General features: G+C 40.0%; 3 protein-coding genes and 4 pseudogenes across 3 annotated transcripts; all 7 read right to left on the reverse strand.

Moving 5' to 3' along the window:
* Nucleotides 1–1112: 1112 nt before the first annotated feature.
* On the reverse strand, nt 1113–3972 carry LOC131553136 (protocadherin gamma-C3-like). Its single transcript, XM_058797555.1, has one exon. It carries the CDS (start codon nt 3486–3488, stop codon nt 1113–1115), a length of 2376 nt encoding a protein of 791 aa, XP_058653538.1. The 5' UTR covers nt 3489–3972.
* An 8-nt stretch (nt 3973–3980) lies between these two features.
* Nucleotides 3981–7127, reverse strand: LOC131553404 (protocadherin alpha-8-like; annotated as a pseudogene).
* Nucleotides 7128–7277: 150 nt separating this feature from the next.
* Nucleotides 7278–10930, reverse strand: LOC131553557 (protocadherin alpha-7-like; annotated as a pseudogene).
* A 357-nt stretch (nt 10931–11287) lies between these two features.
* Nucleotides 11288–14123, reverse strand: LOC131553137 (protocadherin alpha-10-like; annotated as a pseudogene).
* A 142-nt stretch (nt 14124–14265) lies between these two features.
* LOC131553403 (protocadherin gamma-A11-like) lies at nt 14266–17121 on the reverse strand (annotated as a pseudogene).
* Nucleotides 17122–17863: 742 nt separating this feature from the next.
* Nucleotides 17864–20344, reverse strand: LOC131553576 (protocadherin alpha-8-like). Its single transcript, XM_058798325.1, has one exon. The coding sequence runs from the start codon at nt 20342–20344 to the stop codon at nt 17972–17974; it is 2373 nt and encodes a 790-aa protein (XP_058654308.1). The 3' UTR covers nt 17864–17971.
* Nucleotides 20345–20570: 226 nt separating this feature from the next.
* LOC131553138 (protocadherin alpha-8-like) lies at nt 20571–23586 on the reverse strand. Its single transcript, XM_058797556.1, has 2 exons — nt 21027–23586; nt 20571–20607 (listed from the first exon to the last, which is right to left on the reverse strand). Exons 1-2 carry the CDS (start codon nt 23411–23413, stop codon nt 20571–20573), a joined length of 2424 nt encoding a protein of 807 aa, XP_058653539.1. The 5' UTR covers nt 23414–23586.
* Between the last annotated feature and the right edge of the window lie 200 nt (nt 23587–23786).

Raw genomic sequence — 23786 nt, forward strand, 5'->3', positions numbered from 1 at the left:
ACCAAAACAACCATCACACTCTATGGACATGCGATCTGGGGTCCATTCACAAACCAACAGTTCGCCAAATAGGACAAACACTTAGAGACTGCAGGCATCAAATTCAGCAATCAATCAATCAAGCAAGCAAGCAATCAGTCAATCAATACATTAAATTATTACTATTACAATGCAAAACTATAAACAATGCCTGCAGAGCAAAATCAGGAGGACACCAACAAATAATTGAAATTCCAGTCCACCCCCATAGCTTGATACACAGAGCCTCCATCACAAAGCCCATAGATACCAATAGCTGATCCCATAGAAAAGTCCTTTTGTTTTACAGTTGACTTAACAACCAAAGACATGACCAAATCAACCAAATCAAAATTTTAAGACAACAAAGAAAAACAAAAATCCACAATACACATTGGACAGAAGCATCAACTTAAAGCAAGCTGAAATGCTTTCTGTCTCTAAACAGAGAACATAAAATTGGTGGAATACCTGACCACATGACCAACCCTAAACTAAAAAAGTCCGGACAATATACAGACCAAGTTAACACAACCTCACCATAGAGATGAACAGGCACAGACAGACCTGGCAAACAAAAGACTGCACTGCACAATAAATTAAATGGAAACATAATTGCACCTTATTAACATGCCCTAATGAAACATAAACCATTTTTCCTTACTTCACAACCCACCATACTAACTTTAAGACAAAGAAAAAGGTCCAATTTTCAGATATGCTCAAACCTGGCTGCAAGATATGAAAGGTCTGTTATGACAAAAGAAGAACAATACAACCATGACCGGAGAAAAGCCTAAGATATTGTGCAAAATGCATTAAAGGAAAAAATTATAACAAACTGCACTATTCCTACTTATTTTATTAATATGCCATTTTCTTCCTTTCCTCCTTCAATGGCTATGTGTTTAATATTCCTGTTATTTGGTAATGTAAATCCTAAGTCTAAATAATAAATAAAATCTGAATCTAAGAAAGACAGAGACACTAACAGTGTTCAATTTGAAAATCAGCCTGAACAGGTTCAGTACCACGGAGAGCAGCCAACATCTGCCTTAAGACTGTTTCCTACAACTAATACACAGATGCATGAGTCATTTGCTTACCTCTCCAGAATCTCTCCTCCTGCGATCTGGGATCACTAGAGTATTTCCATTACTGCCCGGGACTATAGTAGAGCCGATACTCATTCTGGGTCCAACTAACATGTACCGTTTGTCTCCAGATCTGTACTGGATGCTGTGACACAGAGTCCCGTCGTAATTTGTATCCTGTAAATACTTGGACGAATAGTCTGTCGATTTAGAGCACTGCATTACAAGCAACACGATGATGCTGATGACAAAAAGCACTGAAACCGAGCCCAAAGTGATGATCAAATAAAATGTCACGTTGTTTTCCTCCTTGTCTTTTACTGGGTTTTTCACATCAGAAGCTGCAAAAGCCTCTTTGGGCTCCACAACTTTGACAATCACAGTCGCTGTCGCTGAGAGAGAAACGTTCCCATTGTCTTTGACCAGTATGAGCAGTTTATGCTGGGCCTCGTCTGTTTCTGTGAATGAGCGAAGGGTCCTTATCTGTCCTGTATAGCGGTCCAAACCAAAGAGACTGTGGTCACTAACTTCCTGCAGTGAAAATAATAACCAGCCGTTGTATCCTATATCTGCATCATAGGCTCTGACTTTAGTCACCAAATGACCTGCGTTCACATTACGAGGAACCTCTTCCACACCCTCAGCAGAACCGTTAGCGCTGACTGGATATAAGATCACTGGAACGTTGTCGTTCTGATCCAGAATAAACACGTTCACTGTCACGTTACTGCTCAGAGACGGAGTGCCAGAGTCTGTAGCAACAACTTGGAAATGGAAGGTTTTAACAGTTTCAAAGTCGAAGCTCTTTAGCGCATAAATCTCCCCATTTTCAGAGTTAATATTAATGAAGGACATATATTTGTTTTCCTCACTACTTTCTCTCCATATGTGATAGCTAACTATGGCATTTTCATTAGAGTCTTTGTCAGTAGCAGAAATCGAAAATAAAAATTTGCCTGGCACATTATTTTCCATCACATAGAATGAATATGGGGAAAATGAGAATTCTGGACTATTGTCATTTACATCTGATATCAAAACAGTTATAGTTTTAAGAGAAGACATTGATGGCTGTCCCAAATCTTTTGCAGCTAATGTAATGTAATACTGAAATTTTGTTTCTCTGTCTAAAGGTGACGTGGTAACTAATGAATATGTGCTATGCTGTGAAGAAGGTATTAGTTTGAAAGGCATGTCATCTTCTGAAGAACAAGTTACTTTGCCATTGAGTCCAGAGTCTAAATCAGAAACACTAATTAAAGCCACTGTAGTACCAGGTCTAGAATCCTCTGGAATGGAGTTTGAAAATGATGTGACCTCTATTTCTGGAGCATTATCATTTACATCAACAATTTTTATGGTCACGCTCTTATCAGTAATCATTGGAATTAGTCCCTTGTCAGATGCTTGTATATCAATCTCATAGCTGTCTTTGTCCTCATAATCTAATAGCCCCTTTACTGTTATCTCACCAGTGACGGTGTTAATATCAAACAGCTTTCTTGCTTTACTATTAACGCTTTTACCAAATGAATAATTTATCTCACCATTCGGGCCCTCGTCCAAATCTGTGGCGTTGACCTGTATCACAGTTGTACCTATAGGTGCATTTTCACGCAGCATGACCGAATAAACATCTTTTGTAAACACTGGCAAGTTATCATTTATATCTAAAACATTAATAGTTATCTCCATTGTCCCAGACTTGGCAGGCTTTCCCCCATCGACAGCAATTAACTGCAATTTAATGCTTCGAATAACTTCTCGGTCTAAAGGTTTTTGTAAAATCAATATGGGAATTTTACCGTCTTCTCCACGATCTTTGACTTCAAGGCGGAAATTATCGTTATGACTGAGTTTGTAATGATGCACAGAATTACTGCCACTATCAGAATCGCGCGCAGCCTCAAGCGGAAATCGCGTGCCGGGAAGTGCAGATTCTCCGATCTCTAAATGCATCTCTCTCTCAGGAAAACTCGGAGCGTGGTCATTTATGTCCAGAATCTCTATAGTTACATAGTGGATTTCAAGTGGGTTTTCTAGAGCGATTTTCAGATTAATTAAACAAGGGGTGCTTCTCTCGCACACCTCCTCTCTGTCTATTTTACCGTTCACATACAAGACACCGTCATTCTGATTCACACTGAACATGGACTCGCCTGAAGTCGAGACGATCCGAAATCCTCGCTCTTTTAAGGTTCTATGATCTATGCCCAAATCCTTCGCGATATTTCCTACAGCAGCTCCGTCCTTCTGCTCCTCTGAGATTGAGTACTGAATTTGCGCTCGTCCCATCGCACCAAACACAAGCAATGCAGACAAGAGAGTAAATTTCGTGTGCTCCATCAGCCATTGCGCGTATCTTCTTTGTTCCATTTTGCAGATAATACAGGCAGGTTCTACGACTATTCCTCTATATCACTCGCTCGACTAGATTAAGCATTTCTGTTACACCTAAAAGTTGACATTTACTGCAGAAAAAAAGAAACGAACCGCTTAATAGCAAAAGCAAGAAATCACTAAATCCATCGACCAGTAGGAAGGACAAGCAATAAATGCAAAGGGGAGGAATAACAGTATCTGACGTCATGAGCCGTACTCTAGGATTACACTGACACCTCGCGATTTTACAGCTGTAGTGCATTGCATTCTGTTGCACAGTAACTATACATCAAAATGCACCAAATATGAGAATCACGCTGCGCGTCCACATAGACACACATAAATACAGCATCAATACAGAAAACAATATAATACAAACAAAATAATAAAAGATCAGCACCATAGACAGCGATCCATGTCTTTACCAAGTTCAGAAACTCAATTTAGTGACTGTTTTAATCCAGTTGAACAATACGCTCCTTATGACAGAGAAATTACAAACTGCCGAGGAAAAAATAAAGAAAGAAATAAAGAAAGAAAAGAAAATTGGAAGAATTAGGAAATATTTTGGAAATTAACAACATCATTTCTGTTGTTCTTAAAATTTGCTTACCTCTCCAGAACATCTCCTCCTGCGATCTGGGATCACTAGAGTATTTCCATTACTGCCCGGGACTATAGTAGAGCCGATACTCATTCTGGGTCCAACTAACATGTACCGTTTGTCTCCAGATCTGTACTGGATGCTGTGACACAGAGTCCCGTCGTAATTTGTATCCTGTAAATACTTGGACGAATAGTCTGTCGATTTAGAGCACTGCATTACAAGCAACACGATGATGCTGATGACAAAAGCACTGAAACCGAGCCCAAAGTGATGATCAAATAAAATGTCACGTTGTTTTCCTCCTCGTCTTTTACTGGGTTTTCACATCAGAAGCTGCAAAAGCCTCTTTGGGCTCCACAACTTTGACAATCACAGTCGCTGTCGCTGAGAGAGAAACGTTCCCATTGTCTTTGACCAGTATGAGCAGTTTATGCTGGGCCTCGTCTGTTTCTGTGAATGAGCGAAGGGTCCTTATCTGTCCTGTATAGCGGTCCAAACCAAAGAGACTGTGGTCACTAACTTCCTGCAGTGAAAATAATAACCAGCCGTTGTATCCTATATCTGCATCATAGGCTCTGACTTTAGTCACCAAATGACCTGCGTTCACATTACGAGGAACCTCTTCCACACCCTCAGCAGAACCGTTAGCGCTGACTGGATATAAGATCACTGGAACGTTGTCGTTCTGATCCAGAATAAACACGTTCACTGTCACGTTACTGCTCAGAGACGGAGTGCCAGAGTCTGTAGCGAGAACATGGAAACTGAAACGTTTTAATTGCTTCGAAATCAAAACTTTTAAGGGAATGAATAACCCCTGTTTCTGAATTTATATTCAAGAATGAGGTTATCTCGTTCTGTGTCCCTACACCTCTGTTTATTTGATACGATATCAAGGCATTTTCATTCACGTCTTTATCAGATGCTCTCACTGAGAATATGGAGGCTCCAGGAGCATTATTTTCAAATATGTAAAGCTCAAGGAAATTACTAGAAAATTCTGGCTGGTTGTCATTCACATCTGCTACTTGGATGCTTAAGGTTTTGATAGATGATAAGGCCGGCTGACCTAAATCTGTTGCTGTAATTATGATGTCATAATGGGGCACAAGTTCACGATCCAAACGCCCCTTTGTCACCAGCGAGTACATATTATCTTGAAAAGAGGGTTTCAACTCGAAAGGAACATTGTCTGATAAACAACACACAACTTTACCATTTAGACCAGAGTCTTTATCTGTGACACTAATCAGCGCAATTACTGTTCCAGGTTTAGAGTCTTCAGCAACAATATTAGATAATGAAGTCAGCTCAATTTCAGGCTTATTATCGTTTATATCTTGTATTTTTATAATAACTCGAATTTGGGCAGACAAAGGAGGCTGACCTTTGTCTGAAACCTGCACATCCAGTTTATAAACTTCTGTGTCCTCAAAGTCTATCTCGCCTTTCACCTTGATTTCGCCTGTAATGCGATCCAACTGAAATATGTCATAAACTTTGCGTTTTAAAGTTTTACCAAGCAAATATTCAATTTCACTGTTTGGGCCCTCGTCGCTATCAGTTGCCTTTATTTTAATCACAGTCGTTCCAACTGGGGAATTTTCCTGTAAACTGACAGAATATGTGTCTTGACTGAACACCGGGCGATTATCATTACTATCCAAGACGGTAACGGTGATGTTAAGGGTGCCTGATTTTGGAGGGTTTCCACCATCGAGGGCTTTTAAAATTAGCAGGTGCTCTGACTTATGTTCGCGATCGAGTGGTTTTTTCAGCACTAAAAAGGGGATTTTTTCCTCATCGCTGTTTCTGATGTCAATCTCGAAATTTTCATCCTGACTCAATTTATACAAACGAACAGAAAATGGTGAGGCATCCTGGTCTCGTGCTGCGTGCAGCTGGAAGCTGGTTCCTATAGGGGTGTGTTCTGCAATCTCGAAATGTTGATTCTGTTCAGAAAAACTAGGATGGTTGTCGTTTATGTCTGTTATTTCTACTGCAACGTAGTGAATTTCTAAAGGATTTTCGACAGCAGTTTTTAGATTTACTAGGCATGCACCGTTCCCGTCACAAAGCTCCTCTCTGTCTATGCTTTTATGAATATACAATTCGCCATTGTTCTGATTTACCTGGAAAAACGCGTCTTTAGAACCAGAGACTATACGGAACCGTCTGTCGACCAGTGTACTCACGTCAAGTCCAAGATCCTTAGCAATATTTCCCACAACAGAACCCTCTTTCAATTCCTCTGGAACAGTGTATCTTATCTGAGCTGAAGCCTGCGGTCCGAAGCAGAGAAGAAAAGAGAAACACAAAGCCATCCACCAGTTCTCCCATCTGCGCCTTTGTTTATCCATCGTTAAGAATTCCTTTAAAACAGCTTAAAACAAGTAACGATGGCGTTCAGTGGAAATTGTCTATTTCCAGATGCAACATTCTTGATTAAATAACATCGATAACATTTTAGAACATTTCCTATATTTCCGTTTCTCGCGATATACTCATCAGCTGCTGTCACAGTTTAACTGAACGGAACAGAACAGCCATGCGCACCACACATAGATAGGCAGGGCCAAAGCTTTACTTCATATCCTAATGTAACACTGACACCTTATGGTATAAAAGGAGAAGTAGTAAATCTAAACTGTCACGTTAAAAAAGAAATGCTGATCAACTCAAGACCTTAGTTGATTCAGAAGCAAATACGAATAAAGAGTGTTTTATATCAGAACATAAAAATATCCTGCATATTAAAATAGTAAAAAAAAAAAAAAAAAATAGAAATGCTGATCAACGTAAGACAACTTTTGTTGCAATTTGAACAAAATGCACAACACAGCAATCACTATGCTTTGACAGTGAAAAAGTCCAAAAAAGTAGGAAACGAAAGTATTGCTACTATGCGATGGTGAAACATTTCAGCACCGTGGATAACGAATATTCATTCCAACGTTAAAACCTTAGTTGATTCAGAAGCAAATAAAGAGTGGTTTTAAGTCAGAACATAAAAATATCCTGCATATTAAAATAGTAAAAAAAAAAAAATAGAAATGCTGATCAACGTAAGACAACTTTTGTTGCAATTTGAACAAAATGCACAACACAGCAATCACTATGCTTTGACAGTGAAAAAGTCCAAAAAAGTAGGAAACGAAAGTATTGCTACTATGCAATGGTGAAACATTTCAGCACCGTGGATAACGAATATTCATTCCAACGTTAAAACCTTAGTTGATTCAGAAGCAAATAAAGAGTGGTTTTAAGTCAGAACATAAAAATATCCTGCATAGTAAAATAGATCCTAAAAAAAATAAATGAATAAATACAATTCGATGACAACAGGCCTGAGAAAGTGTTGTTTAATATAATTCGCATACTCTTACCTCTCCAGAACCTCTCCTCCTGCGATCTGGGATCACTAGAGTATTTCCATTACTGCCCGGGACTATAGTAGAGCCGATACTCATTCTGGGTCCAACTAACATGTACCGTTTGTCTCCAGATCTGTACTGGATGCTGTGACACAGAGTCCCGTCGTAATTTGTATCCTGTAAATACTTGGACGAATAGTCTGTCGATTTAGAGCACTGCATTACAAGCAACACGATGATGCTGATGACAAAAAGCACTGAAACCGAGCCCAAAGTGATGATCAAATAAAATGTCACGTTGTTTTCCTCCTCGTCTTTTACTGGGTTTTTCACATCAGAAGCTGCAAAAGCCTCTTTGGGCTCCACAACTTTGACAATCACAGTCGCTGTTGCTGAGAGAGAAACGTTCCCATTGTCTTTGACCAGTATGAGCAGTTTATGCTGGGCCTCGTCTGTTTCTGTGAATGAGCGAAGGGTCCTTATCTGTCCTGTATAGCGGTCCAAACCAAAGAGACTGTGGTCACTAACTTCCTGCAGTGAAAATAATAACCAGCCGTTGTATCCTATATCTGCATCATAGGCTCTGACTTTAGTCACCAAATGACCTGCGTTCACATTACGAGGAACCTCTTCCACACCCTCAGCAGAACCGTTAGCGCTGACTGGATATAAGATCACTGGAACGTTGTCGTTCTGATCCAGAATAAACACGTTCACTGTCACGTTACTGCTCAGAGACGGAGTGCCAGAGTCTGTAGCGAGAACATGGAAGTGAAACTTTTAATTGCTTCGAAATCAAAACTTTTCAGCGCATGGATAGCTCCAGTTTCAGAATTGACATTCAGGAATGACGATAAATCGCCTTTTGTTCCATCACCTCGAATTATATGATAGGATATCACGGCATTTTCATTTAGATCTTTGTCTGACGCGCTCACAGAGAATACTGATGCACCAGGAGTGTTATTTTCCACTAAATACAGCTCGAGTGGATTTTTGACAAACTCTGGTTTATTATCATTAACATCAGCCACCTGCACAGTAACAGTTTTAAAAGAAGAAAGAGGCGGCTGACCTAAATCACTGGCTTTGACTGTGATTTTATAATCTGCGACAATTTCCCTGTCCAAGCGTTCTTTAGTAATTAAAGAATACATATTTTCCTGAAAAGAAGGTTTTAGCTCAAACGGAGTCCCCTCAGAAAGACTGCAGACAATTTTCCCGTTAGCACCCGAGTCTTTATCTGATACACTAATAAGTGAAATAACAGCTCCTGGTTTAGAATCCTCGGGTACTATATTAGATAGAGGTGACCTCTATTTCTGGTTTATTATCATTCACATCTGAAATTTCAATGCTTAAAGTCTTTAATGAGGACAGAGGAGGCTGCCCTAGATCAGTAACAGTTAATAAAATGTCATAATGAGCAACCAACTCCCGATCTAAAGCCTTTTGCGTGACAAGCGAATACATATTTTCCTGAAAAGAAGGTTTTAGCTCAAACGGAGTCCCCTCAGAAAGACTGCAGACAATTTTCCCGTTAGCACCCGAGTCTTTATCTGATACACTAATAAGTGAAATAACAGCTCCTGGTTTAGAATCCTCGGGTACTATATTAGATAGAGGTGACCTCTATTTCTGGTTTATTATCATTCACATCTGAAATTTCAATGCTTAAAGTCTTTAATGAGGACAGAGGAGGCTGCCCTAGATCAGTAACAGTTAATAAAATGTCATAATGAGCAACCAACTCCCGATCTAAAGCCTTTTGCGTGACAAGCGAATACATATTTTCCTGAAAAGAAGGTTTTAGCTCAAACGGAGTCCCCTCAGAAAGACTGCAGACAATTTTCCCGTTAGCACCCGAGTCTTTATCTGATACACTAATAAGTGAAATAACAGCTCCTGGTTTAGAATCCTCGGGTACTATATTAGATAGAGAGGTGACCTCTATTTCTGGTTTATTATCATTCACATCTGAAATTTCAATGCTTAAAGTCTTTAATGAGGACAGAGGAGGCTGCCCTAGATCAGTAACAGTTAATAAAATGTCATAATGAGCAACCAACTCCCGATCTAAAGCCTTTTGCGTGACAAGCGAATACATATTTTCCTGAAAAGAAGGTTTTAGCTCAAACGGAGTCCCCTCAGAAAGACTGCAGACAATTTTCCCGTTAGCACCCGAGTCTTTATCTGATACACTAATAAGTGAAATAACAGCTCCTGGTTTAGAATCTTCAGGGATGTTCTTAGAAAGTGATGTAATCTCAATCTCAGGCCGGTTGTCATTCACATCAATAATCTTAATTACAACTCTACAGTTTGTCGTCATGGGAGGCTCTGCGCTGTCTGAAGCTGTGACGTCAGCTCTGTATACTTCTGTGTCTTCGAAATCAACATCACCTATAACACGAATTTCACCTGTACTGCTGTCTATTTCAAATGTATCATACACCTTTTTCTTCAGGTTGCTTACAAAAGAATATTGTACGGCACCATTTAACCCCAAATCAGCATCTGTGGCAATCACTTGTAATATCAGACTCCCTACGGGAAGATTTTCAGTGATTGTCACAGAGTACACATCTTTAGTGAACATCGGTCTGTTATCATTATTATCGAGCACCGTTATTGTAATGTTCATAACGTCTGATCTAGGTGGATTTCCACCGTCAAGAGCGGTTAACACTAAGTGGTGCTTACTATGTCGCTCCCTATCAAGGGCTCTCTGCAGTTTAAGAATAGGGATCTTGTTGTCCTCTCCGCCATCTCTGACTTCCAATTCAAAATGTTCGTTATGGCTCAGTTTGTATGTACGAAGGGAATTTGCTCCAGAATCGGGGTCTCGAGCTGCGAGCAACTGAAAATCAGCACCAGTTAAAGTATTTTCTGCGATCTTTAAATTCTGTTCTTTCTCGGGGAAAACAGGCGCGTAATCGTTGATATCTGTAATCTCAACGCCTACATAATGAATTTCGAGGGGATTTTCGATAGCAATTTTCAGATTCACTTGGCAGACATTATTGTCGACACAAAGCTCTTCTCTGTCGATTCTGTTTTGAACATACAACATGCCATTGTTCAGATTTACCTGGAAAGGAGCATCTTTAGATCCAGAAACGATACGAAATCGCCTGTCCACCAATGTACTAACATCAAGACCCAAATCCTTAGCAACATTTCCTACAACGGCTCCCTCTTTGACTTCCTCTGGAACAGAGTATCTTATCTGAGCTGAAACCTGCTGTTCGACGCAAAATAGAAAAAAGAGGCACAGAACAATCCACCAACACTCCAGTTTGCGTCGTTGTCTTCCGTCCCCCATCGCGAATACTGGAATGATTTGTCCAACAGCTAAACAGCACATTGAATGGCGTGCATTTCATGTGTCTTACAGACCTGGAAATCTAACCCAAAATATGGCCCTGCTCTTTAACACCAGCGTAATTATGTCCGTGCGCCTTTCTTCTGAACTGCACGCTCACAGAAGCCTCTCCAAGTGAGGAACAATGCCTTTCACGTCATCACAAGCAGATCGGTTCTCTCGCAACATTAAAGCAGCACTGACACCGGGCGGACTTAAGTGACTAGCACACTCTTAAAGAAATATTCAGAGCACTATTGGAGCAAAACATTAGATATTATTCTTTTCGTTCCACAATTTTATGTGACTTCATTGTGAAAAAGAGAAAAAAAAATAGCTTGTACCGCTCTTCTAACTGCAATTATACAACAAATTTAAACATTTCAGGTACGCATTTTCAGCGTGAAAATACAATTACAACACAGACTGGAATTAAAATAATTCAAAATCAAAATATATTATTATCACATCTTACCTCTCCAGAACCTCTCCTCCTGCGATCTGGGATCACTAGAGTGTTTCCATTACTGCCCGGGACTATAGTAGAGCCGATACTCATTCTGGGTCCAACTAACATGTACCGTTTGTCTCCAGATCTGTACTGGATGCTGTGACACAGAGTCCCGTCGTAATTTGTATCCTGTAAATACTTGGACGAATAGTCTGTCGATTTAGAGCACTGCATTACAAGCAACACGATGATGCTGATGACAAAAAGCACTGAAACCGAGCCCAAAGTGATGATCAAATAAAATGTCACGTTGTTTTCCTCCTCGTCTTTTACTGGGTTTTTCACATCAGAAGCTGCAAAAGCCTCTTTGGGCTCCACAACTTTGACAATCACAGTCGCTGTTGCTGAGAGAGAAACGTTCCCATTGTCTTTGACCAGTATGAGCAGTTTATGCTGGGCCTCGTCTGTTTCTGTGAATGAGCGAAGGGTCCTTATCTGTCCTGTATAGCGGTCCAAACCAAAGAGACTGTGGTCACTAACTTCCTGCAGTGAAAATAATAACCAGCCGTTGTATCCTATATCTGCATCATAGGCTCTGACTTTAGTCACCAAATGACCTGCGTTCACATTACGAGGAACCTCTTCCACACCCTCAGCAGAACCGTTAGCGCTGACTGGATATAAGATCACTGGAACGTTGTCGTTCTGATCCAGAATAAACACGTTCACTGTCACGTTACTGCTCAGAGACGGAGTGCCAGAGTCTGTAGCGAGTACATGGAAGTGGGAAGTTTTTAATGTTTCAAAGTCAAAGCTTTTCAGCGAATAAACAACACCTGTCTCAGAATTTATATTCAAAAAAGATGACAAATCATTCTGTGTGCCATCACCTCTAATTATGTGATAGGATATCACGGCATTTTCAGCTGTGTCTCTATCAGAGGCGCTTACTGAAATTATGGACGAACCGGCTGCATTATTTTCCATTAAATATAGATTTAGAGGATTTATTAAATATTCCGGAGCATTATCATTAACATCAGAAATCTGAACGCTTAGAGTGGTCGATGCAGTCAAAGACGGCTGTCCTAAATCAGAGGCAGTTATTGTAATGTCATACTGTGAATTCATCTCTCTATCTAACCGATCTTTTGTTACTAAAGAGTACATATTGTCTTTGAAAGAAGGCTTTAGTTCAAAGGGAATATTTTTGTTTAACTGACAAATGACTTTACCGTTGATCCCTGCGTCTTTATCAGTCACACTGATGAGAGAAATTACCGTTCCAGGTTTAGAATCTTCAGGGATGTTCTTAGAAAGTGATGTAATCTCAATCTCAGGCCGGTTGTCATTCACATCAATAATCTTAATTACAACTCTACAGTTTGCAGACATTGGTGGATGTCCTTTATCTGATGCCTGAATATCGAGTTTATAAACTTCTGTTTCTTCAAAGTCAACTTTCCCTTTACACGTATTTCACCTGTGACCTGATCGAGCTCAAAAACGTCATGCTCTTTGCTGTTTAACGTTGCAAAGTTGTATTCGATATCGCTATTCGGACCATCATCCATATCAGTTGCATTCACTCGGATAACCACAGTCCCAATAACAGAGTTCTCTTGTAATGTTGCAGAATATGTCTCTCGACTAAACAGAGGTCGATTATCATTTATATCTAGAATAGTAATAGTAATGTTAAGGGTGCCAGATCTCGGAGGATTCCCTCCGTCAACTGCTGTTAAAAGCAGCTTGTATGTCGTTGCAATCTCCCTATCAACAGCCTTCTTAAGAACTAAAAATGGCATTTTGTCCTCATCACTCTCTCTAACTCGAATTTCAAAATTATCATTAGGACTTAACTTATAAGACCGGACCGAATTTGTTCCAGAATCTGGATCTCTGGCAGCCTGTAACTGATAATCAGCGCCAGGGAGCGTATTTTCATAAATTCTGAGTCGCTGCTCTTTTTCAGGAAAACTGGGAGAATGATCATTTATATCTGCGATTTCTACTTCTACATAATGGATCTCGAGAGGATTTTCAATAACGGTTTTTAAATGTACCATGCAAACACCGCTGCCAGCACACACAGACTCTCTGTTGATTTTCTTATGAACGTACAAAACGCCATTATCCTGATTTATCTGAAAAAGCTCCTCCTTAGATCCAGAAACGATTCGAAACTGCCTGTCCACCAAACTACTTACTTCAAGACCCAAATCCTTTGCAACATTTCCCACATCGGTTCCTTCTTTCACTTCTTCTGGAATCGAATATCTTATCTGAGCTGAAACTTGCTGTCCGATGCCAAGAAGAAAAGAAATGCACAAAGCAATCCAGCAGTACTCCCATCTGCGCCTTTGTGCCCCGGCTTCCATCACGCGCGGTTAGCAAACGGTTTAGGAAATGTACAGTATATACCCTCGATTATTAGAGGTCGTAATCGGATGTTTATAGCAAGCATATCATGAGCAAATAAGTCAGCCTTTAGGTACCGTCAGTGCATCATATTGTTCATGCATCCCGAGCCTTTTCAGTGTGTGTGAAAAAACAATGCAGCCTTACTCGCGTCATCATCAGGGCAGGACTCAATTTTCTGAACAAATGCTGGAGCAACACCGACACCAAGTGGTTTAAAATACTTGAAAACATTTTAAAAAGCATCACTGTAAGACGTAATAAAAACTGATAACATATTAGCAAGAATATAAACTCTACAAGAGGTACATATTTAAATCTACGTTAAGCAGATTTGTTTACAACAATTAGCATTTTTTTTCAGGACTGACATTGATGCTTTTAAAAATATTTTCGGGCCATAATGAACAAAAAAAGCCCATTCTTAATTAACTGCATTTAGTTTCAGCACCAGCGCAATGAACAGCTCCCTGCAAGATGTCGTTACTTAAAACACGATCAGACAATCAAAGCTGTGAAATAAAGAACTGAACAGGGTTTTGCGCTATGAAGTCATGAATGTGTAAATATTTTTCAGAATCATAACTATAGCTTATAAACACAACAAACCAAAACAAAGACTGTTAGGAGATTTAATCAGCCAGCCTTACCTCTCCAGAACCTCTCCTCCTGCGATCTGGGATCACTAGAGTGTTTCCATTACTGCCCGGGACTATAGTAGAGCCGATACTCATTCTGGGTCCAACTAACATGTACCGTTTGTCTCCAGATCTGTACTGGATGCTGTGACACAGAGTCCCGTCGTAATTTGTATCCTGTAAATACTTGGACGAATAGTCTGTCGATTTAGAGCACTGCATTACAAGCAACACGATGATGCTGATGACAAAAAGCACTGAAACCGAGCCCAAAGTGATGATCAAATAAAATGTCACGTTGTTTTCCTCCTCGTCTTTTACTGCGTTTTTCACATCAGAAGCTGCAAAAGCCTCTTTGGGCTCCACAACTTTGACAATCACAGTCGCTGTTGCTGAGAGAAACGTTCCCATTGTCTTTGACCAGTATGAGCAGTTTATGCTGGGCCTCGTCTGTTTCTGTGAATGAGCGAAGGGTCCTTATCTGTCCTGTATAGCGGTCCAAACCAAAGAGACTGTGGTCACTAACTTCCTGCAGTGAAAATAATAACCAGCCGTTGTATCCTATATCTGCATCATAGGCTCTGACTTTAGTCACCAAATGACCTGCGTTCACATTACGAGGAACCTCTTCCACACCCTCAGCAGAACCGTTAGCGCTGACTGGATATAAGATCACTGGAACGTTGTCGTTCTGATCCAGAATAAACACGTTCACTGTCACGTTACTGCTCAGAGACGGAGTGCCAGAGTCTGTTGCAAGTATGTGGAAGTGAAACTTTTTGACTGTTTCAAAGTCAAAACTTTTGAGAGCACTAATTACGCCTCTTTCAGAATTGATGTTAAGGAAAGAAGTAATGTCGCTTTGTGTCTGATCGCCTCTTATAATATGATACATAATGTGGGCATTTTCATTGTTGTCTTTATCAGTGGCACTCACAGAAAATATGGACTGTCCGGGTGGATTATTTTCAAACAGGTAAATCTCAAGAGGGCTGTGGGGGAATTGCGGTGTATTGTCGTTGACATCGGACACCTCTATGCTCAGAGATTTTGAAGCTGAAAGAGATGGGTTTCCTAAATCAGTAGCTGTTACTGTAATGTCATAATGGGACGCAATTTCTCGGTCCAAACTCTCTTTGGTTACTAGAGAATACATGTTCTGCTGAACATATGGTTTCAACTCAAACGGTACACTCTCTGACAAGCTGCAAACAACTTTACCATTAATTCCTGAATCTTTGTCCGTTATGCTAATTAGAGAAATGACTGTCCCTGGCTTTGAGTCTTCAGAGACAATATTAGAAAGCGACGTGACTTCAATTTCAGGTTCATTATCATTGACGTCAATAATCTTAATTATAACTCTGCAGTCGGTATCCATTGGAGGGCGTCCCTTATCAGAAGCCATGATGTTCAGACTAAAAATCTCATTCTCTTCAAAATCAATTTTGCCTTTGACACTTATTTCACCTGTCACTTTATCCAACTCAAAAATATCATGTACTTTTCGCTGCACGTTTCTACCGTAAGCATATTCAACTTCTCCATTAACGCCCTCATCTGGATCAGTTGCATTAACAAATGTTACAGTAAAACCGGGAGAGGCGTTTTCTCTTAACGTAATAGTATGTGTGTCTCTGTTGCATACTGGACGGTTGTCGTTAACATCGAGGACCGTGACAGTTATATTTAATGTGCCTGATTTTGGTGGATTTCCACCATCGATGGCAGTCAAAGTTAAGACGTGTTTGTCTTGACTCTCCCTGTCTAACGGTTTCTGTAAAAGAAGAAAAGGATTTTTATCTCCGTATTCACTGTCTCTTACCTCTATGTCAAAATGATCATTTTGTCTGAGCCGATAGAACCGAATAGAATTAACGCCAACGTCTGAATCTCTTGCGGTTGGAAGACCAAAGCGAGTTCCCTTTAAAGTGTTTTCCGCTATTTTAATCTGCAAGTCTTTTTCTGGGAAAGAGGGACAGTGATCATTAACATCTGTTATTTCAACTTCAACATAGTGAACTTCGAGTGGATTTTCAACTGCAATCTTTAAGTTTAGCAAACATGCGCCATTGCCATCACAAATCTCCTCTCGGTCGATTTTCTTATGAATATATAAGATGCCATTGTTTTGATTTACCTGGAAAAAACTGTCCTTAGATCCAGAAACAATACGGAATCGTCTGTGCTCTAACGAACTGACATCAAGACCGAGATCCTTAGCAATATTTCCCACTTGTGATCCCTCTTTCACCTCCTCTGGAATAGAATATCTGATCTGTGCAGAAACAGGCTGATCGCAATGCATCATCAAACACAAAGCAATCCAGCAGTATCCCCATCTGCGCCTTTGTCCATCCTTATCCATCGCGAACAATTAAAACAAAAGTATTCCAGAACCAGACATGTATCATCCGTGATTACTCTCAACAAGATAATCCGTGTAGTACCAGAAATCAAGAAATAGTTCAAATTAAGTCATATGTCGCATCGTCAGTCCTCCGTATGCACTATAATTTTATTCGGCTCACAGTGGCTCCTGAAATGTTCAGAACAATGTAGCACTGCGCATGTCAGGGTAGGGCATAATCTCTCCATCATATCACAGTGCAATACTGACACCGAGCGGTCTACTGTTCATTTCAAACAACCAATCTCTAAAATATTATGAATGATTCTGAAGGGTTTAGCAACTCTATATCGTGCACAGTAAAGTGTTACATCCCCTGTCGAACCCATTACAAAAGTTAAACTTAATGTGAAAATATCATTATAAAATAGAATGTTACTATACCTGAAAATATAGCAATTTAAACTGATCATGGACATTTGAGCCCGGTCTCGTGAAAATGTGTATAAATAGTACGCCAAATAAAAACGAAAACTCGTGGTACTGATAAGCAAAAATGGACTTTGGCGTGCGTATGATACGCACGTGTTTGGCGCGCATATAACACGCAGTTTTCGCTTGCATATGATTCGAAATTTGTTGGCGTGCATATGATACGCAGTTTTACTTACATATGATAGGCCTCTACCCCACAAATATATCCTACTCACTGCGTAGCATATACACACCAAAGCCAATTTTTGTATCAATACCACGAGTTTTCGTTTTTATTTGGCGTACTATTTGTATGCACTTTCATGACATCGGGTTAGGTCAATTACATTTAAAGTACTTGCATATCGAAAACAAAAATGCGTGATTGCAGAGAGAGAGAGAGAGAGAGAGATAAAATAAAACGCCAAAATAAACAGTATAAAATAGCCTACACACCTGAAAAAAGCAAACTTAGAAATTCTGAGAGAATCATGAGAACTTTACATGCGTTCAGTAATTATCGGCCACTGACAGTGTTTTTAAGGCTTAATGAAATAATAATAATAATAATAAAAATAATAAATTAAAAAAAAAGGAATTTCAGCACCAACGCAATGAACAGCTCCCTGAAATCTGCGGTTACTTACATTACGATCAGACAATAAAAGCTGTCAAACAAAGTAGGCTACCGAACAAGACTTTGTGCTGTGAAATCATAAGATTTAAAAGCACAACATATTGCATAAATTACAACTGTAAGATATAACAACATCAAAGCAAAACGGTAGCTGTAATTAATTAATCTGTTATTCTTACCTCTCCAGAACCTCTCCTCCTGCGATCTGGGATCACTAGAGTATTTCCATTACTGCCCGGGACTATAGTAGAGCCGATACTCATTCTGGGTCCAACTAACATGTACCGTTTGTCTCCAGATCTGTACTGGATGCTGTGACACAGAGTCCCGTCGTAATTTGTATCCTGTAAATACTTGGACGAATAGTCTGTCGATTTAGAGCACTGCATTACAAGCAACACGATGATGCTGATGACAAAAAGCACTGAAACCGAGCCCAAAGTGATGATCAAATAAAATGTCACGTTGTTTTCCTCCTCGTCTTTTACTGGGTTTTTCACATCAGAAGCTGCAAAAGCCTCTTTGGGCTCCACAACTTTGACAATCACAGTCGCTGTTGCTGAGAGTGAAACGTTCCCATTGTCTTTGACCAGTATGAGCAGTTTATGCTGGGCCTCGTCTGTTTCTGTGAATGAGCGAAGGGTCCTTATCTGTCCTGTATAGCGGTCCAAACCAAAGAGACTGTGGTCACTAACTTCCTGCAGTGAAAATAATAACCAGCCGTTGTATCCTATATCTGCATCATAGGCTCTGACTTTAGTCACCAAATGACCTGCGTTCACATTACGAGGAACCTCTTCCACACCCTCAGCAGAACCGTTAGCGCTGACTGGATATAAGATCACTGGAACGTTGTCGTTCTGATCCAGAATAAACACGTTCACTGTCACGTTACTGCTCAGAGACGGAGTGCCAGAGTCTGTAGCGAGAACATGGAACTTGAACATTTTAACTGTTTCAAAGTCGAAGCTCTTTAGCGCGTGAATAACACCAGTCTCAGAATTAATATTCATGGCAGATGCCACGTCGTTCTGTATCCCTCCACCTCTAATGATATGATAAGTTATGGCAGCATTTTCATTAATATCTTTGTCTGAGGCACTGACAGAAAATATAGAAGCGCCTGGGGAATTGTTTTCAGTTAAATAAAGTTCTAGAGGATTTGACGAAAATTCTGGGATATTGTCGTTTACATCTGACACCTGTACAAACATAGTTTTATAAGCTGACAGAGAAGGGTTGCCTAAATCTGTCGCTGTTATTTTGATATTATATTCGGACACTAACTCTCGGTCTAAGCGTTCTTTCGTTACAAGGGAATACATGTTATCTTGAACAGACGGTTTCAACTCGAATGGCACATTGTCAGATAGTCTGCACACAACTTTTCCATTGATTCCAGAATCTTTATCACTTACACTTATGAGAGAAATGACCGTTCCAATTTTTGCGTCCTCCGAAACTATATTTGAAAGCGATGTTACTTGTATTTCAGGTTTATTGTCATTTACATCTTCAACTTTAATGATGAGCTGACAATCCGTGTTAGTAGGAGGAATTCCTTTGTCTGATGCCCTTATTATCAAACTGTAGATTTCATTTTCTTCAAAGTCAATTAAGCCTTTAACTCGTATTTCACCAGACGCCCGATCTAATTGAAATATTTCAAGTATTTTTGGTTTCATGTTTCTGCCGTATGTATATTCTACCTCACCATTTAGACCACTATCAGCATCACTTGAATTTATAATTGTCACTACAGTGTCAATAATTGCATTTTCACGCAATGTTATCGTTAAAGTATCACTACTGCATATGGGTCGGTTATCATTCACATCTAGAACAAACACAGTGATATTAAGAGTGCCCGATTTTGGTGGATTTCCGCCATCTACTGCAGTTAATAGCAACCTGTGTTTTTCAGTAATTTCCCTGTCTATTGGTTTCTGTAATATTAGGAAAGGGGTTTTGTCTCCATATACGCTATCTTTAATCTCCAAATCAAAATGCGCATTCTTGCTCAGCTGGTAATGTCGAACTGAATTAGCTCCCACATCCAGATCCCGAGCAGTTTGAAGTTCAAACCGTGTTCCAGTTACAGTGTTTTCCGCAACCTCTAGATAGAAGTCTTTATCATGGAAAGAAGGAGAGTGATCATTCACATCTGTGATTTCAACCTCCACATAATGGACCTCGAGGGGATTTTCGACAACTATTTTCAAATTAATCAAGCAGGCGCTATTTCCATCACACACCTCTTCTCTGTCAATGTGCTTATCCACATACAAGATGCCATTGTTCTGATTTACCTGGAAAAGAGCGTCATTTGATCCAGACACAATACGGAACCGTCTGTCCACCAATGTACTGACATCAAGACCCAAATCCTTAGCACAATTTCCGACGACAGATCCCACTTTCACCTCTTCTGGAACAGAGTATCTTATCTGCGCTGAAACCTGCTGTCCGAAGCACACAAGCAAATAGAAAGACAGAGACATCCACCATTCGCGCCTTTGTCCTCCGGTTTCCATTGCGAGTGTTCACCGCACCGTTATTCCAATGATCAATATATTCTGGATGATTAGATTCCACAATGTAATGTTAGATACATCATGCGAATCAAAATGGATCCACTCTTAATACAGTTAGCACAGCCTGTTACCGTTATAATTTGCATCAGCTCCTGAATGTTTCATCATGAATGTAAGGAACAATACAGCTCGATTCGCGTCATCATCAAGGGCAGGACTTAATCTGCTACACAAATACTAGAGCAACAGTGACATCGAGTGGTCTACAGGAAGACAAATTATTTTTATTAAACACACATATAATGTAGAAAACCACGTAATAAATTGAATTCTGTGGCCCACTATACCTACATGCTACTTAATTTCATAAAGTGCATAAATATCACGCAAAACAACTCGTGCAGACGTGTATGAGAGCACAATAAAGCTGTCTTTTATTCACTACCCAGCCCATTCTAAGAGAACCGCAACTAATTTCAGCACCAGTGCAGCGGACAGCTCCCGCTACACTGTCATTACTTGGACCAACAGTAAACATTTAGACATCTGGTAAAGCATGCACATTGTACTTCTTGTAAAGCAAACAACCGTCAGAAATTATTAACTTGCAATTAGCTCATCAGTTTTATGAGAAAAATATTTTGTAGTCTGTATGAAGCTAAAGGAGGTAATAATTACGTACAAAGAAAAAAAAATCGACATTCTTACCTCTCCAGAATCTCTCCTCCTGCGATCTGGGATCACTAGAGTATTTCCATTACTTCCCGGGACTATAGTAGAGCCGATACTCATTCTGGGTCCAACTAACATGTACCGTTTGTCTCCAGATCTGTACTGGATGCTGTGACACAGAGTCCCGTCGTAATTTGTATCCTGTAAATACTTGGACGAATAGTCTGTCGATTTTGAGCACTGCATTACAATCAACACGATGATGCTGATGACAAAAAGCACTGAAACCGAGCCCAAAGTGATGATCAAATAAAATGTCACGTTGTTTTCCTCCTCGTCTTTTACTGGGTTTTTCACATCAGAAGCTGCAAAAGCCTCTTTGGGCTCCACAACTTTGACAATCACAGTCGCTGTTGCTGAGAGTGAAACGTTCCCATTGTCTTTGACCAGTATGAGCAGTTTATGCTGGGCCTCGTCTGTTTCTGTGAATGAGCGAAGGGTCCTTATCTGTCCTGTATAGCGGTCCAAACCAAAGAGACTGTGGTCACTAACTTCCTGCAGTGAAAATAATAACCAGCCGTTGTATCCTATATCTGCATCATAGGCTCTGACTTTAGTCACCAAATGACCTGCGTTCACATTACGAGGAACCTCTTCCACACCCTCAGCAGAACCGTTAGCGCTGACTGGATATAAGATCACTGGAACGTTGTCGTTCTGATCCAGAATAAACACGTTCACTGTCACGTTACTGCTAAGTGGTGGAGTTCCAGAATCCTTTGCAAGAACTTGAAACTTAAACATTCTAATTACTTCAAAGTCAAAGCGGTTTAAGGCATAAATGACTCCCGTTTCAGAGTTAATGTTCAAGAAAGTCGCTATATCATTTTGTGCAGCGTCCCCTCTAATAATATAGTAAGTAATCATTGCATTTTCATTTAAATCTTTATCAAATGCGCTCACAGACATTATGGGGGCACCAGGTGCGTTATTTTCTACTAAATATAATTCAAGCGGATCTTTAGAAAATTCAGGACGGTTATCGTTAACATCTGATACCTGAACGCTCAGAGACTTAAAGGAGGATAAAGGAGGCTGTCCTAAATCAGTGACTGTTATTGTTATGTCATAATGGGACACGAGTTCTCGATCTAATTTTCCCTTCGTTACAAGGGAATAAATATTCTCTTGAACTGATGGTTTCAGCTCAAAAGGAACATTATCAGAAACACTTGGTACTATCTTCCCATTTATACCAGAGTCTTTGTCACTGATACTAATCAACGAAATTACAGTCCCAGGTTTAGAATCCTCCGACACTATATTGGAAAGAGACGTGAGGTCTATTTCAGGGGCGTTATCATTTATATCTGTTACTTTAATAATAACGACGGATTCTGCTGCTAAGGGTGGTTGGCCTTTATCGGATGCTTGCACGTCTAACTTGTACACTTCTGTTTCCTCAAAGTCCAGTTCACCTTTAATCTGAATTTCTCCTGTTGCACTATCGAGTATAAAAAGATTTTGCACTTTACGTTTTAGGTTTCTTCCAAAGGCGTATTCTACAGCACCATTTAAACCCTCGTCCAAGTCAGTTGCGTTAAGTTTTACCAAAACCGTACCGATTGCAGAATTTTCTTTTACCGTTACAGAATATGAGTCTTGACTGAACACGGGACGGTTATCATTAACATCAAGAACAGTAACAATTATGTTAAGATTTCCTGACCGTGGTGGATTTCCACCATCGATTGCTGTTAGTATTAATCTATGTTCTGCGGCGTTTTCACGGTCAAGCGCTTTCTTTAAAAATAAAAGCGGAATTTTTTCATCATGTCTGTCCTTAGTCTCAACTTCGAAATGCTCATTATTACTCAGTTTATAAGACCGAACATTATTCACGGTTGTATCAGCATCTCGCGGTGCCTGTATTTGGAAACGCGTCCCTGTGGGTGTGTGCTCGGCGATCTCAAAATGCTGCTCCTCTTCTGTAAATGTGGGTGAATTATCATTAACATCAGTTACCTCCACTCCAACATAATGTATTTCTAAAGGATCTTCGACCACCATTTTCAGATTAATCAAGCATGCATCATTTCCATCACACAGCTCCTCTCTGTCAATTTTCTTATGAACATATAAGACGCCATTGTTTTGATTTACCTCAAAAAGAGGGTCCTTTGATCCAGATACAATACGAAATCTCCTGTTTACTAAAGTGCTGACATCAAGGCCAAGATCCTTAGCAATATGTCCTACAACGGATCCTTCTTTCAATTCTTCTGGAATAGAATATCTTATCTGCGCTGAAACATGCCGTCCAAAACACAGAAGCAAGGAGAAACACAAAGCAATCCACCAACACTCCCATTTGCGCCTTTGTCCTCCGGCTTCCATGATGGAACGATTACTGTGAGACTGCCAGAAATATATCCTCGGCGATTACAAACAACAGTATAACCTACAATTTATCTGCATAATGCAATACAATTTAACTGAAAACATGCAGAGGACAGATCGCATACTTAAACGCCTTTTCGGATCGTACCATCCAGGATAAGGAGGACACGCCTGCGCATCATGATCCTGGGCTGGACTTAAAACTTGAAAACTAAAATTAGAGCAACACTGACACCGAGTGGAGCATTGGATCTTTCAAGTCACCTCCAGCGTTAGCGTTTACAGTATCTTTCAGTTTGCAGAACCTTAACTATTTCTTAAAATATGTTTTATGGTTGGAATTGGGAAAAAAAAAATCATTTTTATTAAT

Source organism: Onychostoma macrolepis, chromosome 14 (genome assembly GCF_012432095.1).
Source record: "Onychostoma macrolepis isolate SWU-2019 chromosome 14, ASM1243209v1, whole genome shotgun sequence".
NCBI lineage: Eukaryota > Metazoa > Chordata > Actinopteri > Cypriniformes > Cyprinidae > Onychostoma > Onychostoma macrolepis.